This window comes from Anas platyrhynchos, chromosome 3 (genome assembly GCF_047663525.1).
Source record: "Anas platyrhynchos isolate ZD024472 breed Pekin duck chromosome 3, IASCAAS_PekinDuck_T2T, whole genome shotgun sequence".
NCBI lineage: Eukaryota > Metazoa > Chordata > Aves > Anseriformes > Anatidae > Anas > Anas platyrhynchos.
The window spans coordinates 42,081,573-42,097,895 of NC_092589.1; the positions used below are offsets into that span (position 1 = coordinate 42,081,573).

The 16,323-nt window shown below is 35.5% G+C and overlaps 1 protein-coding gene across 11 annotated transcripts in view; it reads right to left on the reverse strand.

The window, feature by feature from the left end:
* MTA3 (metastasis associated 1 family member 3) overlaps positions 1–16,323 on the reverse strand; it is a 156,519-nt gene that overhangs the window by 78,641 nt on the left and 61,555 nt on the right. For all 11 annotated transcript variants that reach the window (XM_027454127.3, XM_072035754.1, XM_027454132.3 and 8 more), the window contains one exon: positions 8,298–8,400. In XM_027454127.3, coding sequence (XP_027309928.1) covers positions 8,298–8,400 — 103 coding nt within the window. The remainder of the gene's footprint in view (positions 1–8,297; positions 8,401–16,323) is intronic.

Sequence of the window (16,323 nt, forward strand, 5' to 3'; positions counted from 1 at the left end):
CTTGTAACAGAGATAGTACCTGACAACTGTAGGACCATTAAAAAAAAAAAAAAAAAAAAAATAATCTAGTGTCAGAATCTAACACTACAGAGTAAATCTACAAATTCAGCAAAATACATCTACAACCAAAAAAAAAAAAAACTGGCATTGAACTCCCTAGGGCTGAAGTATTTCTTTGTCATTTTGCTGTGCCTAAGAGCCATATATTTGTAAAAACTTCAGCTTACAAATTGAACACAGAAAATACGTTGCTCCATATTTCTTGTAGCTAAGTTTAAGACATTAAAAATACACAAGATGGATGTAGGCAGATGCAGGAATATACACTGGAATGTAATTAGTATAGTAGGCAATGGTCTTGTGTTAGTTTAAGGTTTGTGAAATGTTTTGTAAGCATGAGAGGATGTGAGAAAATAAAGGGAATGATAGAGACTGGGATCACTATCTACTTGGAGGATCAGAACAGCAGAGATTGAACTTTCAAGAAGTACATTTAGGTTGGATAAGATTATGCTTGTCAAAGTCAAAGAAATTAAGTAATCAAGATGACAAGAGGCTGGATAGAAGTCATAGCCACATAGCAAGTCATATTAAACGAGGTATCAAAGTTATTTCACAGAACTGCTGCCAAGATTTAAACACAGTCTGCGTAAAGACAACCACATACATGAGAATCTGATGGTGTGAGGATTCATAGGGATGTCCATCACTTTTGGCACTATTATAGTCAGACAATTACTAATCTTCCTATTATTAAAATTATTCCCTCCTTTCACTTGCTTTGCGCGCTAAGCAGCAACTAATAATTGCACTATTAAGATAAAAATCAAAACTGACCACATACAGGTTACTGTCACGTCCAAACAGCTCCTGAAAAACTAGGAACAGATGTTTCAGATGTTTTGTACATTTTTGCACTATTAATACCTACAATAAAGTTACTGAAAAATGTTGACAAAGTAATTTCCTGTCAGTTTCCATTAAAAAAAAAAAGCTATTAAAACTATTACTGTGGATCTATACTCCCGCAAAATTTGAGATCCCACATCCATTCCAAAGGAATGACACAAGATTTTAGTTCTTCACCTGTTTACGATGTGCCACACCCACACCTCTGAGGCAAACAGAAGAACTGACAAAAACTGGGAGCAGTGGTTGGCAGACCATATGAACAGGACTGAAGACAAACAGGAAGCAATTTTCAAATTTTCACTTAAGGTTAGTATTAGAGGGGTGCCAATGTAATTATCAAGCAGCAACAGCAAAAGACTGCATAGAAGATTCAATTTCTCATCAGCATCTCATTCTGAAAAAGGTTGTTACTTACCAAAGAAAACCTGGAATCATGGTGATTATAATCAGGATAAACAGTCACTAGTCTCACAGGTAGTAATAGCACTCCAGCATCAAATCAGATCCAGAAAGATCTGGATCTAGCTCTGTTTTTCTTCTACCTTGTATTCTCAAACATCCAGGTGAGACAGACATCCTTTGTAACAAGTCTATTTTCAAATTGTTCCCTTGTCAACATTGTTTCTCTGTTTCAGAAATATGAGATGAGCAGTGTGTATACTCCAGACAAATTTGTCCTCCAGACCACCTTTATATATTTGTGAATCTGCAAATTCAGTTTTCCTCACATATTAGCAAAATAATGAATGAGACGCCTCACATCTGAGTTAAAAGTGTTTGAGCAAAGTAGCTGAGTAGATCTTTGGTGGTTTTCTACATACTAGTTAAGCTTTTGTTTTGCTTATTACATCAACGTTCCCATCCACTATGTGTTGGAAATGGTCCTAAAAATGATCTCTTAGCCTACTATCAATAACAGCATTTTAAAAACAGCCAATTAATACCTGATTGCTCCTTTGACAGTCCTATGTTACTTAAATTCTTGGAAAGAAGAAAACGTACCTCTTGGATATGTATTTCATCAACACAATACTAATTAAACTTCAAAAATATCCCTGAGTTTTTTCTACTGGATAATGAAAAAAATGACATGAAGAACATAGCAATAGTAAAATGATGCTGTTCCAGAGGACACATTTTCACTGCAGTTCTAAGCAACTGTCTGTGCAGTGCTATGCTTCATCACTGTCATTTCAGAGGTTTAGAGTGCAAGAGAGATGACAAGATAAACGCAAAGTCACCTGCTGCTGTTCTTTCTCTGAAAGACTCTCTAAGTCAGGGTGGGGAGTAGCATTATATGTAATGTCCCCCCATGTGTCATAACTAACCTTCAATTTCATTATTAAGTAGAAATTGAAGATATGTGAAATAGTTGTTATTCAACAGAAATACTGATAGATACAAGTAGTTTAAATCACAGGCTATGATTTAAGCCATTATTTGTACTCTGACCTGCAATTTCATTCTTAAAGCCTCTACCTATCATCCCCTCAAAAATAAGATCCAAGAAAATGTTGCTGCTTAGATTTTTTCTTTGTAAGGCAACAGGTCAAAATTAACAAAACAAATGAAAAAGGAAAATCACCTCTAAGTCTGAATTAGTTATTTTCAGATTAATTTGGTCAAGAACAGTTATAGTAAGGCACAAAGGTATAAACTTGTTTTGGCAAAGCATGACAGACAGGTAGAAACAAAGTATTTTTCATACTCCTAGTACACTTGATGTGAACACATTTTTTAATTTCAAAACCATCTGTTTACCATTAAATGTTATAATTTGCCTTGCTTAACAAGGTGAATTCTAGTCTTACCAGCGCTGTACCAGCATCAAGATTTTTCACCATCTTTACCACAATTTTATGTTGCAATTCAGCCATTAAATTTCTTTACCTCTTTAATCAACTCCAATTCCTCTTACTTCTCACCACCTAAAGATTCCTGAAGCACATCAATATTGAAGCTTTCAAACCAATGACTTTATGTATTTATTTTCATTGATGAGCTTCGGGAATCTTGTGAGCTGCCGTTGTTAATGTTGAAGCATCTTGCAAATGCAGTAACAGAAGATGATTTCAGCACACTTTTAAATTAAAATACAAATTGAAAGTAAGTTTTTACTTATTGTCCTTTGTTGAAGATTTCTTTCTTTTCTGAATGTGAATAAACATTACTAAATGAAGCTGCATTGTATTCCCTTCCTTATTGTTAAGACGAATCTGTGTAAAAAATACATCTTCATATACTACAGACACTTATAATTAAATCAATAGTAACCAACAGAAAATGAATATAGTCACTCTCGGAAAAGTGGAAACAACACAGGAACGATCGAGATCTAATACAAATGACTAAACACAGATTTTCATTCTTTGATTCTACATCAAAAATTAAGCAAGCATTAAAATGCAGGAAAATGTTTTAGGTTAGCCAGAGATATTAAATGACATTTTCAAGTCAAAGAAATAAAATAATGGAATTTTGACATAGAGATCCAATGTTTTTAAGGGTGTTTTAATTAGTCTTATGAATACTGTTTGAGTAAGAAATTAGCTAGGACCAGAAGTGTCCTTCTGGAAAACAGCTTGGTTTAGAGATGTGTTCCTTCTAGAAGACTATGTCAATAATCTAATTAGATGAAGCAGAATAAAAGAACTAAGCTGTTGACCTAACATATACCTCATGATGTGGTGAAACTTAACAGAATTAGGAGGTACTAAGAAATTACCACGTCATGAGTTGTAGACCAAATTAACAGAAAGTAAATGAAAAGATGGGGGGGGGGGGGGGAACAGGATATCCAGATCTACAGCTCTTGGCATCTGTCCAGACTGGAACCTAAAATTCCTCCTAAACTTGAGTCTGGTCAGGACTGTTTTCAACTCCTTGACAAAATAAACAGTCTCTATTTCCTAATACTATGGAATATTATGGAGTTCTCACAAGGTAATTAAGTATTCTGTGTATATTAGGAATGACAGAGACAGATGATTGGAGAAGACTGTGCATTTATACTAGCATTAAAGTTCAAATTAGGATTGGAATTTCAAAGTGAGCATCTCCAGCACCTATGCCTACTGCACTCTGCCCAATATCAAAATTATCTTGGAGCACACAAACTGGATTTCTGTTAAAATTAAAACACTAGTTTCACACACTAGTAGATATGTAGTCCATAGGACCAGACTGGAGTTAGCCTCAGAATAAAACTGCTCAAAATGTGCACAGTACTATAGATGCTGGTTTGTGAGCACCAAACATTTTATTATACAAATAAATTTCCACTGGACTATACTATTTGCTAATGTAGACAGATCTATAATCTCTAAATGGCTGTTGCAGCTTCTTGGATCCTGTTCTTTGAAGCCAGTAGACACAAAAGAACTGTTGTCAATACATATGACATATTGAAGTTTTATCTTATTTGAATGGAGTGGAAAAGGGTGTTAGAATTCTCATTGCCAGAGTATAACTGACAGTGTGTTACCCAAAAAAACAACTCAAAACCAGAACACATCAGTTTGATGCCTTCAGCTTCTCCTAACCGTTGCTTTTGCTACTTCATGAGTCTTTGTCCAAATTATACTTCAGTAGCAGCACTGTAGTACTTTCAAGATTTTTAAATCCACAAAATCAAGTAAGACTCATCAGAGAGCTTGAGGTTAAGGATCTTTCCTGACAAGTACTCTTACACTTTGCAAAACTAGATTTTTCTGATGATGCTGCCTCTGATTTCTGGAAAGGATATGCATATTTTTCTATCTTTATATCCAGCAGATTATTGCATACTAGTATTTAATGGACAAAGAAACAGGATGAGGAACTGACCAAGCATATAAACACAGGATAAAAGGCTTTTTTACTCCTGATACGGAACCCAAATCTTGTCAGAATAAGTGGTCAAAGCCAAATCTAAATGTTCTTGCAAATGTGCAACACAAATAGAAAAAGAACCACCTCCTAAAGAACAACGTGTGCTTGGGTGACTGAAAAAGCTGATGCCTGTAAGTTCGAAAGCAACTCTTCCTTCAACCAAAGTAGACTGAAAAAAAAAAAAAAAAAAAAAAAAGAGAAGAAATACTCAATGCCCCTGATTTAACATTCAAAAAGGCTTTTTAGATTTTCTATACAAATTGCATATACCCACTTAAACAAAATTATACATAGGAAAACATTTGAAGAAATTTCTTAATACCAGAATTTTAAATTTTCAAAAATCAAACAACTTCTAAGTAACAGAAATAACATTCTTAATGGAAACCCAGCAGGCACAGCCAATGCCCAGATAATTGTAGTCAGTACACAGCAGAGATCTGAGCCTGTAAGCACAGTTTATCAAATCATAATATTAACTCTGTTACTCAAGTAGCTTTTACTGGTCCAGTATAATAAAAGCTTTTGCCTGCAAGCACAGAACATACTGAATTAAAACCTGCCACAACTGTCATAGGAGAATTGTTGCTCCAGAAATCAGTGAAAGTCTGTCAGGGAACTACTTAATGCAACAAAAATCTGCTCTTGCAGCCTGAGAAAATAAGTATATACAGCTTGGAAAGAGTTCCTGTCTGTTCAAAAGCAGCAAAGATGAGTGGAGGTTTGTGGAAGACCATCAATAAAGTGACAATCTCTAATAAGGAGTTGGTCAGCATTAGTGATTGACCTATCACAAGATCTTGGTATGGTCAGGACCCATTCTAACCATAACAGAAACCCTGTGTACAGAAATTTATCAACTTTTAAACGAATGCAGTCTTGATCAGGACTTGCACAGTACTGCACAGGATGTCTTAGATACAGTGAAGAAGATTTTTTTTTTTTTTTTTTAATCAATCATTTATTCTCTATCACTTCCCAGTAGACACTGCTTTGCGGTACCAACATACTCTTCTGGGAAGATTTTCAGCTTCACAGTATACTTCTTAAACTCTCCAGTGTAGTTGCAGTACGGGAGGTGGAAGGATGTGAAGGCAATGAATGAACTCTTCAAAGATACACATAATCACTTTTATAACTCTTCATCTTTGCACACAATATTTTGAAGGAATCCTGTATTGTCTGTCCATACACACCCAGATATTGCCGGTATTAGAAGTAGTTCTATTTTCTGCGTTCTGTTCTATGGAGCACCCACCAGGCACTGTAATTTTCTGAAAAGATGCATGATCACACTTACACCCCTTTGGCTTGCTTGGAAATTCAAAAGAGGCAGGCAACTTTTACTACTGTATAAAAAGGGTACAACACTACTAAGTGAGGGAGAAAGAAACATAGCTGGATCAATATCTACCAATATCTACCACCTACCAGATCTACCGCTGACCAACAGAAGCCAGTAGGTATAATCTTTTTGGATTTCAACAAAGCTTTCAATACTGTTTCTCCTAGTATCTGTCTGGACAAAATTTCCAGCGTGCAGTTAAGACAAGTACACAATACAATGGGTGAACAACTGCCTGATGGGTCAGGTTTACAGGAGATAGGGTTGCATCAGGCCAGCAGCCAGGCACTGGTGGGGTTTCCCCAGTTTTGGGGCCAGTTCTCTTCAGTGTTTTTATAAGCAATCTAGACACAGGACATGAATGCATACTAAGTAAGTTTGCAGAAAACACTTAAATTAGGAACAGCTGTTGAATCTGTCAAGGGTAAAGGGGCCTCGTAGAGCGATCTTAACAGACTAAAGGGCCAGGCAATCACCAACTGCATGAAACTTAAAAAGAGTAAATGCCAGATGCTGTACCAGGGAAAGGTTAACCCTAGGTTTACGTACAAGTTGGGGGTCAAGAGACTGGAGAACAGCCCTAAAGAAAGGAATCTAGGGATTCTGATTGATGTCAAGTTGAACGGGAATTAACAGTGTGCCCCAGCAGCCAGGAGGACCAATCATACCCTGGGGTGCATCAGGCACAGCACTGCTAACCAGTCCAAAGAAGGGACTGTCCAGCTCTGCTCTGCACTGGTCCAGCCTCCCCTCAAGCACTACATGCAGTTTGGGGCCGCACAATGCCAGAAGGACATAAAACTGTTAGACTGTCAAAATGAGAACAACTAAGGCCTTAGAGGGGAAAAAGTACGAGGAGTGACTGAGGTCCCTTGGTTTGTCCAGCCCCGAGCAGCGCAGGCTGAGGGGAGGCCTCACGGCAGCCTGTAGCTCCCTCACGAGGGGAGCGGAGGGGCAGGCGCTGAGCTCTGCTCTCTGGGGACAGCGACAGGACCCGAGGGAACAGCATGGAGCTGGGACAGGGGAGGTTCAAGAAGCAGTTGGGCAATGCTCTCAGACATAGGACCACCCAAAAATCAGGACCTTTGTGGACCTAGGAGTTGGTCTCCTTGATCCTTGTGGGTCCCTTCCAACTCAAAATAGCCTATGAGTCAATCAAAACTGGAAGACTAAGACGATCAGTCAGCAACCCATTTCACTGTACACAAGCTGGAAAATATAACGCAGTTTCTCCCTTCCTCTCCCCCCCCATCTGCTTCTTGAAATGTTTTAAGGGAGAAGGAATAAAGAACAAAAATTGGAAACAACATGAAAAGAGTATTTGCCTAATAAGATCTGAGACTATACTCCGCAACCAGGTTAGAGGGGGAAAAAAAAGGATGGAATGACTCAGGGTAACATCCCTCCATTAACCTTAATTAACAATTTGCTGCCAGCACCTTTTTTTTTTTTTTTTTTTTTTTTAAGGTAGAACAGTAACTTTGTGCTATATTTTTAAGTATGAATTAGAGGATGAGAAAAACATGCTTTATTTTATGAGCATAGAGTTGTCCTTCAGTAAAAACATTAAAACTTTCTTTTAAAAGGTATTTATGAATTCCAACGGCTTTGATGTTCTTCAAATAAGTCTGCATAATCACATGTTAATTTATAAAATTGAACTGACCAGATTTTTTTTCTACTAATGAAATGCATCGCTTCACAGCTTTAATTTCAACGTTCATTTGAAATAACTGCACTGCATATTAGTCAAATTATATGCAAATCTGGCAAGTTCTACATCCATTTCATTTGTTTACATCATCTTAATTTCTACTTTATATTACATTATGAAATTCCAAAAACTATAGTACAAGACTTAAATATTACCATGGAAATCTTGTTTTGTTTACTCAGAAGGGAAAACAGAATGATATCTACATTTAAAATATCAAGTTCTAATGTAGCCTGAAATACAGGCAGTCTAGTATAACTCTTTTTCTCTCTCTTCTGTACGGGTAACTTCAAATATGCAAAAGGTTATAGTCTGATTCTCTCTTTCAGCTAACCGTGGGAAACAGAAGGGCTCACGAAATGGTGGTAAACAAATTGAGTAACACGATATAGGGGAATAAATAGTCAGTAGAAAAAGGAAAAGGATTTTTTTTTTATTAGAGGATTTTAATCTTACCGTGCTACAACTAAAAACTGGTCAATCTGACGGTCAGTAAGGGGGCTATCTGGATCCCATACTTTTACTTCCAGCTTTGCCTGTTCTCTGTCATCTAATTCTCCTGTCAAAAGGTAGATGGGACAAAACACTTATTACTTACAATGCTTTGCTCTGTGTACTTCTTGTGCTATGTTTAAAAGAGACATTGTACATTTATATATATATATATATACACACACACACTCAAAAAGTACTTAATAATCAGCAGTTTCCATTTATATTTCATATTGCAGCGTCAATAAAAAAAAGTATCTTCCTTTAATATCAGCATTTGAATTTGTTTTAAGGAGGCAGTCTTAGGTGGTGTAGTATCAAAGAACTTTAATAAAATGTGATTATAAACTTGAAACCAGAAAGTAAATAACCAGTGGGGTTTTTAAATTGCTTCTCAACTATATCAAAGTTAATTTCACTTAAGCCACATTAAAATTAATTTTACACTTAACCAGCTTTAGCAATTAAAAATCCTATCCAATTTGTATTCTGAATACACCCCCAAAACAGAAATCATTATGAAACAATGCTACCTACTATATTTAATTTTTTCACCTCTTGCTCTCAACCACTACATTATCTGTATTGTTAACAACAATCATACTATTAAAATTGCTGTTTGTTGACTAGTTATACGCACTCACAAAGTGATACATAACGCTACAGCACAAGAAAGTTACTATGTACTACATAATCATATCCCAAGTCCATTTGAATGAATAGAGCAACCTGTGTACGTGCATGTGACTGAAACAACAGTGTTTTCAGAAATTTAACTTGCATTGTATCTGTTATTAAAATTATATATTTCTTGGAAGAACAGTAAAGTGTATAGACACGACAATGATTCACATTCATACGGAAATCTAAATCTCAGCTTGGCTACTCCATCAATAACTTGTACTGCAAAATGAGAAACACAAAACAGAGGGTGAATAGGTAGACAACATACAGTCTACTAGTATAGGAATATTTATCTAAAGGACACAGCCAAAACCAACATAGCAAGGTACAACAAATGGCAAGTGCATAATTAGTCATCATCCTCCTTTGATATTTTAGAATATAAGCATTTTCTTCCTTCACTGAAGATGTGAAGAACTTAAGTGTTCAATTGTCCCCTAGAGCTTCTCTGAATTTTGTAAGCTACTGCAAGAATAAAAACCTGTCCTCAAATGCAGAGCCATGCCATGTCCTTTGAAAAGCTAAGCAGCGCAGGTATCTCTCTAAGTACACAGAAAATCACTTCAGTCTCTGTATTTTCTTATGACCTAATGAAAACAGCCGGTCTAAACATGCATAGTACCATTAAGACATGAAAAAGCCTGTACACTTAGGAGTCTGGAAGCAGACTGCAAACCAAGCTCCGGTTCTTCTGAAATCTGATTGTATGTGGCAAGTTTCTTTAGTACATCCATTTTGAAAGGAAAGGGTGGTATATATTCATTCCTACCAAAAGCATGAGATAGAATTGCACCATGCTGTCTGGCTAATGGTTCAGGAACATTCTCAGCAAAATAAAGTAAACAACTTTCTTCTGATACACAGGCAATAAAGACTCGTCTGCCTAATGGGACTTATGCTTCTGTTTAAGCTAATTCACATCCAGTACTGGAGACAAACTTAATTCCTAGCACTTGTGGGTAGGATTTTATGTCTATAAACTTATTCAATGGACTACACACTTGTCAATACATTCATTTTTTCCATCTGTGACAGACACATTGTGGGTGATGTTCTATATTTTATAAATAACCTCAGAGCACTTCATTTCAATCTGTTAATATATAGTTTTTAAGTATCTTTCATGTTACTTAACTGTTTCAGGACTTCATATCCTGGAGATCTTAACTGTAGAAGTATGAGAAAAGCCAGGACTTGGACAGGTCATGGTTCGCACAAAGGAAAACATCATACAAATATAACACAGATGTTGAACTAAAAAGATGTCACACTCCTGAATCAAATTTTCAAAAAGATTTTTAAAATTGAACTATGACACCTTACTTCAAGTACGTGTAATTAAATAATCATTACTACAAAACCTTGTTTTAACTGTTGATAAAGGCAAATCTGATGTATTGCCAAACAATAGTTTAGAATGGTAGTAATAAATATACTTAAATACAATAAAAGCAACAGAATCTATACCAAAAGTATGTATGAAATATAATGCAATTGTTGCTATGATATTTAACATTGAAAATATGTAAGACGTGGTTTTCCAGAATATATGCAGCCTCTGCCAAAACGGTTAAAATGTATGCCTCGATCCTGATTTTCTACCTAAATGGCAGGTATTGTCACATAAACATGAAGGGAAGGGACCTAAGCAGTTCAAATCATGGGAGCAGTCAAGCAGTGCAGTAGAAGTCCTTGAATAAAATCCTCAAGAACAGAAATGTGTTGCAATTCATTGGTATGTCCTGAACATTCATATAAAACGATCATGTAAGATAAACAAGTCTTCTTTCCAGAGGCGATCTTCCAAAATTTTAATAATTTAAAGAAAAAAGTTTTCCTTGAGCTGCCTTTAACTATGTCCGTACAACACACTATAGGATTTTTTAAATGTGGTAGACCCCTTTAAAGCTAAAACTTCATTTCTATCAACGATTCTACATTTACAATTTATGTCATTGAATTTGTCACATAATTATAAGAAATTCAAACTGAACAGGTATCAAAATCACCACAGTATTCATTCCTTATATTGCTAACAGTTGCAGACTCCAGGACAAATGGAATGGGGGAGTTCTACTTTTAACATTTTCAGTGTTGCATCTAAGAAGGCTCTAAGGTTCTGTTTTGTAAGTGTTACCTTCCCTCACCACCACCAACATACCAATTATCTCCTTTGGCTTCTGAAAAGTGCTAGGCTAATTTTTCAAATGCCTGGTATGTCTTATCAGTGCATCCAATTTATTTTGAGTACTACTTAAAATTTTGTTATAGCCAATCTAATCCCAAAGATTAATTTTACTAGAAAACATTAGTAAATGGCCAGAAATATGTCAATCTTTCTCCTCATCAATCTTTTACTTTCTTCTCATGTTTTTCCTTTTAAAAAGCAAAACGGTAAGTTCTTCTTTAACAAAATTGAAGTTCTGCATTTTAGTTTGTTATTTTAATCAAAAGAAAACATGATCTCTCCCCACCCCAGCAAAAACAATTCTAAGTTTTACAAAACACAACAAATGAAACCTAAGCTATTAACCAAATGCCATTAAGTTGAACTACAGGAAATTAAAGATCTATTTAATCCTTTCGACTTTGCTTGCTGCAGATAAATAGCCCCAAGGTAACTTGTACATTAGATTCAGAGGGTCTCTGTGTTGTTCTCAGGACATATCCAATGAAAACATGTTCTGTGAACATTTTCTCACAACACTGTTCTTAGTTTTACAGATTACAGAGCCGCAATACCGTATCCTTTTAAAAAACAAAATGGTTAAGAAATTCAGATATAAAATCTATAAAATTAAGTGTGAGCTAGGCGTGTGTGTTTGTTTTCTAAACAATTTTCAGGGAAACAATGCCAATTCCACTTCTAATGACTCACAATTGTTGACGTAACTGACTGAAAAATAGCCAGAAGAACATTTTCTTTTCTGATAACACTTGTCAGACACAATTTTTTCTTTTTTGTGTTTTGTATAGTTTGCACTATATTTCAATTCTCTTCTTTTCACAAAGTAATTTAGCATTCACTTCGATCCAAACACCTAAACTAAACAGCAGCAGTGCTCAGCTTTCTGAGTGAATCCATCTTTTATGATTTGCAAAACAGAAGTACCACCTGCTCAAGCATCAAGATCCTTACTCACACAGGGCAGAAAATCTGTAATCATGATTTTTTCGTCATACTAAGAAGGCAGGTGTAGCCATAGACCAACTGCCACCAGACCAATAATTTGTGCTGCAGAGTTTCCCCTGCTATGGAAATTCATCCAGCACTTGATAGATTCTCTCGAAATTAGCCATGAGGTTGATTCGTGTATTAATTATCCATACTCGCGAGACACCAAACACATAAACATGAAGGGCTCATAAATGTATAGGTATGTGCCAAGCATTAAGAATTACGGTACCCTAGCAGCCTTCCAGTAACTAAAGGAGGCCTACACTGGGAAGCTGGGGAAGGTCTCTTTCTCATGGAGCATAGAGAGGTTGGAACTAGACAATCTTTAAGGTCCTTTCCAAACCCAAAGCATTCTATGTCTCCATTAACTGATCTCACTGGACTCTTGCCCTTTGTGATTCAGACATGAAGTTTTTTCACACCTGTGAAACAGGAACAGTATTTCTTCACTACATTGCAAGGATGTGAAACAGAGATTCCTTTCAATTATAACTGAAATACAGGATCAGATTTGGGAGATATAGTTTTTACCAGATTTTGGCCAAAACTGTTGGGCAGTATAATAACTGCAGGTAATCCTAAATTATCTTTTCGAACACAAATTTATGTGCTATTTAACATCACAAAAATGGACAACCAACCACTGAAAATGAGACTTTAATTTGTGAACCACCTTCTCATGCTGACATTTAGATTGTTGACAAACTTTTTCTGTAACTTACTGGAGAGAAAAATAGCATCACATTTGATTTTCTTGTACTGTTTAGCTATGAACAGAGTTCCAGACGTTAAAAGTGCCTGTCTAAAGTAAATCTAAACTTTCTCCTCCAATTACCAGTTCTTTAGTTCCCCTCTACAACAGTCAATGTATTTGTACTATATATAATGAAATATACATTTATATGCAGAGGTTAATTATCACAAAACATCACACAACTTTTTGCAAGCAACTGATGATGGAGGAGAGGAGAGAGCAGCATGTACAGCTTAACTGGAAAAGGTTACAAAATGCTGAAGTAATTGCCACCAGGAGAAGGAGTTCTACATGAAGGATAGGAAGAAAGATCTTTCAGATAGACGTAAAAAATTAATTTAATTAAAAAAATAATAATAAATTTAACCAATGGCACTTAATGAGTTCAACTCTGCACACACTGAATTCATTGTATACAGTTAGCTGGCTGTTGATTTTAACTACTCAAAATCACAACCTTTTTCACTATAAATGCTCTGCAGATAATTCTTATTACTCATTTTTGACTTCCTCCCCCCCACACACACACGATTTATGATTCTTATCAGTACTGGTTAATCAAAAATCATACAGAAAATTTTTCAAAAAATTTATGCTCAACTCTGAAAAAAAAATAAAAGTAATAAAAAATATGTGCAAATAGTTACTTTAATAAGAGAAGCATGAGAAAGCTTAGATTATTAAAAGTGTAGAAAATTACCTGTTTACTGTTCAACTGCAGAACAATTTCCCCTCACCCATCCCTGCTTAACTTGCCTGACAGAAGGATATCCAAGATTTCAGCTAGTCATTCAGATGAGTTCTATATTTATAGAAATGTTCTGGTAAAACTCAATATATGAGCATAATGCATGTATAAAGACTAGAAGTGAAGAAACAGTCTTTATAAAGACAGTATGTACAGAGACCACAAATCAAAGTTATCAGGTGATAGAAGACCATTATTGGCCTACAACAGGCAATTTAAACTGCTGCTGAGTATTTTCTAAGCCAATAAAACACGTACACTTCAATTGCCTCCTACCCTCTAGAGCTCTAGTCTATAAAAAATTCAGTCATTCTTCACTTGAGAAATCCTTTCCAAATTAAACTTCCTCCAACACCAAAGACTTTAGCACTCTCCCAGTGCTCGGTCTTGCACTGCTTATAAATCAGAAACTGATGATCAAAAGGCAAGGTCTCACAAAGCACACAAAAGAACTTTAAATTCATCGAGTTTAAAAATCCCAGAATTAAACAGAAAGAATTACTATTGAGCTCAAAACAAACTAAACTATAAGCAGTCAGTATGCCCATCTTCTCCATAAAGCAGCACCAAGAACGGCTGCAATGACTGTCCAGGGCCAGAAAAAAGGAACAAATAACGTTGACACTTTCTCAAAACCCTGCAGAACAGTATGCAAAAAAGGAACTTCCACAAATGTAGGAAAACAGAGACATAGTGTCCTAAAACCAGATCATTCCTCATTTTGTAATCCTTATGTTAAAGACACTTCTAGGTAGAAACCCTACTGCTACGGGGAGGAAATATTAAAAATAGTCAGTCCTTTCATTTTAGCGTTTTATGGCAGTTCTAAAGGCAATGACCTAAATTAACGTATTGCATAAAACCACAAGTCCTACTTCAGTTCAAAGGCAAGGGCAAGTATTCAAACGTTGAAGAGACACCAGAAATTCACCTTTATTTTGGAACTGTCTTTTTGTACTCCTTTGATATACGTGAATATATCTGAACAGTGTGACTTGCACCAAGATTTGTCCCCTCTTACCCCTGTTTTAGTTGATATTTTGTTAAGTTTAGCACTGTGAAGTAGTCTAGCACTAGTGAATACATCATTTCCAGATTGAATACAGAGAGATTGTAGCAGCTTTTCTGAATTCCTGAAATAACAATATATGAAGTCATGCAGTTTTCTGGAAAACACAGTGAAAAATGATACTACATATATTTACCATACTACATATAAATGTTATTATTTAATGATATTTAAAATACTTGTTTTGGGAAGAGGGATAGCACAACACACAGACATTGTGTTCTTCAAAGACAACTAAGCAAAAACCCACACTACTAAATTATAGTAAAATCTGTGGTCCTGCAATTTTTTTTTGACATAAACAATGTTAAAAAATATGTGAAGCCCCTTTGACTACAGTATGCTGAAGATGAATAGTCCTGTTTGCTTGCATAAATTTAAGCCAAATATATAATTCAGATGGCAACTTTTTCTTTACGATGAAATGTATTTTGAATTATTCAAGTGTAAAAACACATTTCATCTGCATTTGACATTTGTTTTTCATCTTAAAGAGAAAACCATTCTGTAAAAGTTTGTTCTTTTAAAAAATGGTTACAGTAAAATGGCAAAGGAAACAAAAAAAACTGAACTTACAATAAGCCCATTTAGGCAAAGTTACTGAGGTAGAAAAATACAGCAAAGTCAATTAAACCCTAAGATGTGTTACAGCCTGAAAGGCGATTTGCAAGTGCTCAGTGCAAGGCATTACTTGGGATAATAAGCACATACACAGCATGCAATAAATAACTGTATCCTTTGTAAAGCCAGCTACCAGACAGAACTCATTTGGTATTTGAACAACCTCAGAGAAGGCTCTATAGCCATTATTAATGAAGACATCTTTCCAACAGCAATCGTTCACAATCTTCCACACCAACAGCACAGCACAGACCATTCATCTCGCACTGCAACCAGCAGGCTGAAGAGAGGATAGCAATTTGATTATTTCCTTTGAGTTGTTGAAAAATAAGATGTTCATAATAAACATATGAAAAGAATAAGAACTGATGCAGGTCTCCTTAAAATGATAAATATAGCAGGTAATCATAGATCTCTTGTTAGGAAGGTTAAAACTGACTTCAAGTATAAACCAACCTCAAGAATTTTTTTTATTTTTATTTTTTTATTTTTTTTTAACAACTGGGGACAGGGACAGAAAAAAAAAAAAAAAAAAACCTACTGCAACAATCCCCAAACAAACAACATGAATAATTCCTCTCAAACTGTTGAACAGTTTTTATAAGATGCAATTACTGAGCAGCACAATTTCCAGCTCTTCTAATTTATCATTTGTCTTGTAACATGGAAGTTGAGAATGATCTGAAAACTCAACTCCAAGAATAGACAACTACCACATATATATTATAAAGAAACAACATAATACATGTAATTGCTTGTTTGATTAAAATCATGTATGTATTTAACTAACCCATGGAGTTGTACCAAAATGCAACAAAAATTGTAAAAATTACTATGCAACCCAAAAGACAGATGCATATTTTTGTTTCAAACCTATTTGTGTTACATTAAAGGCTTCATTAAACACCGTGTTTCATAAAGCAGTCTCCTAACATC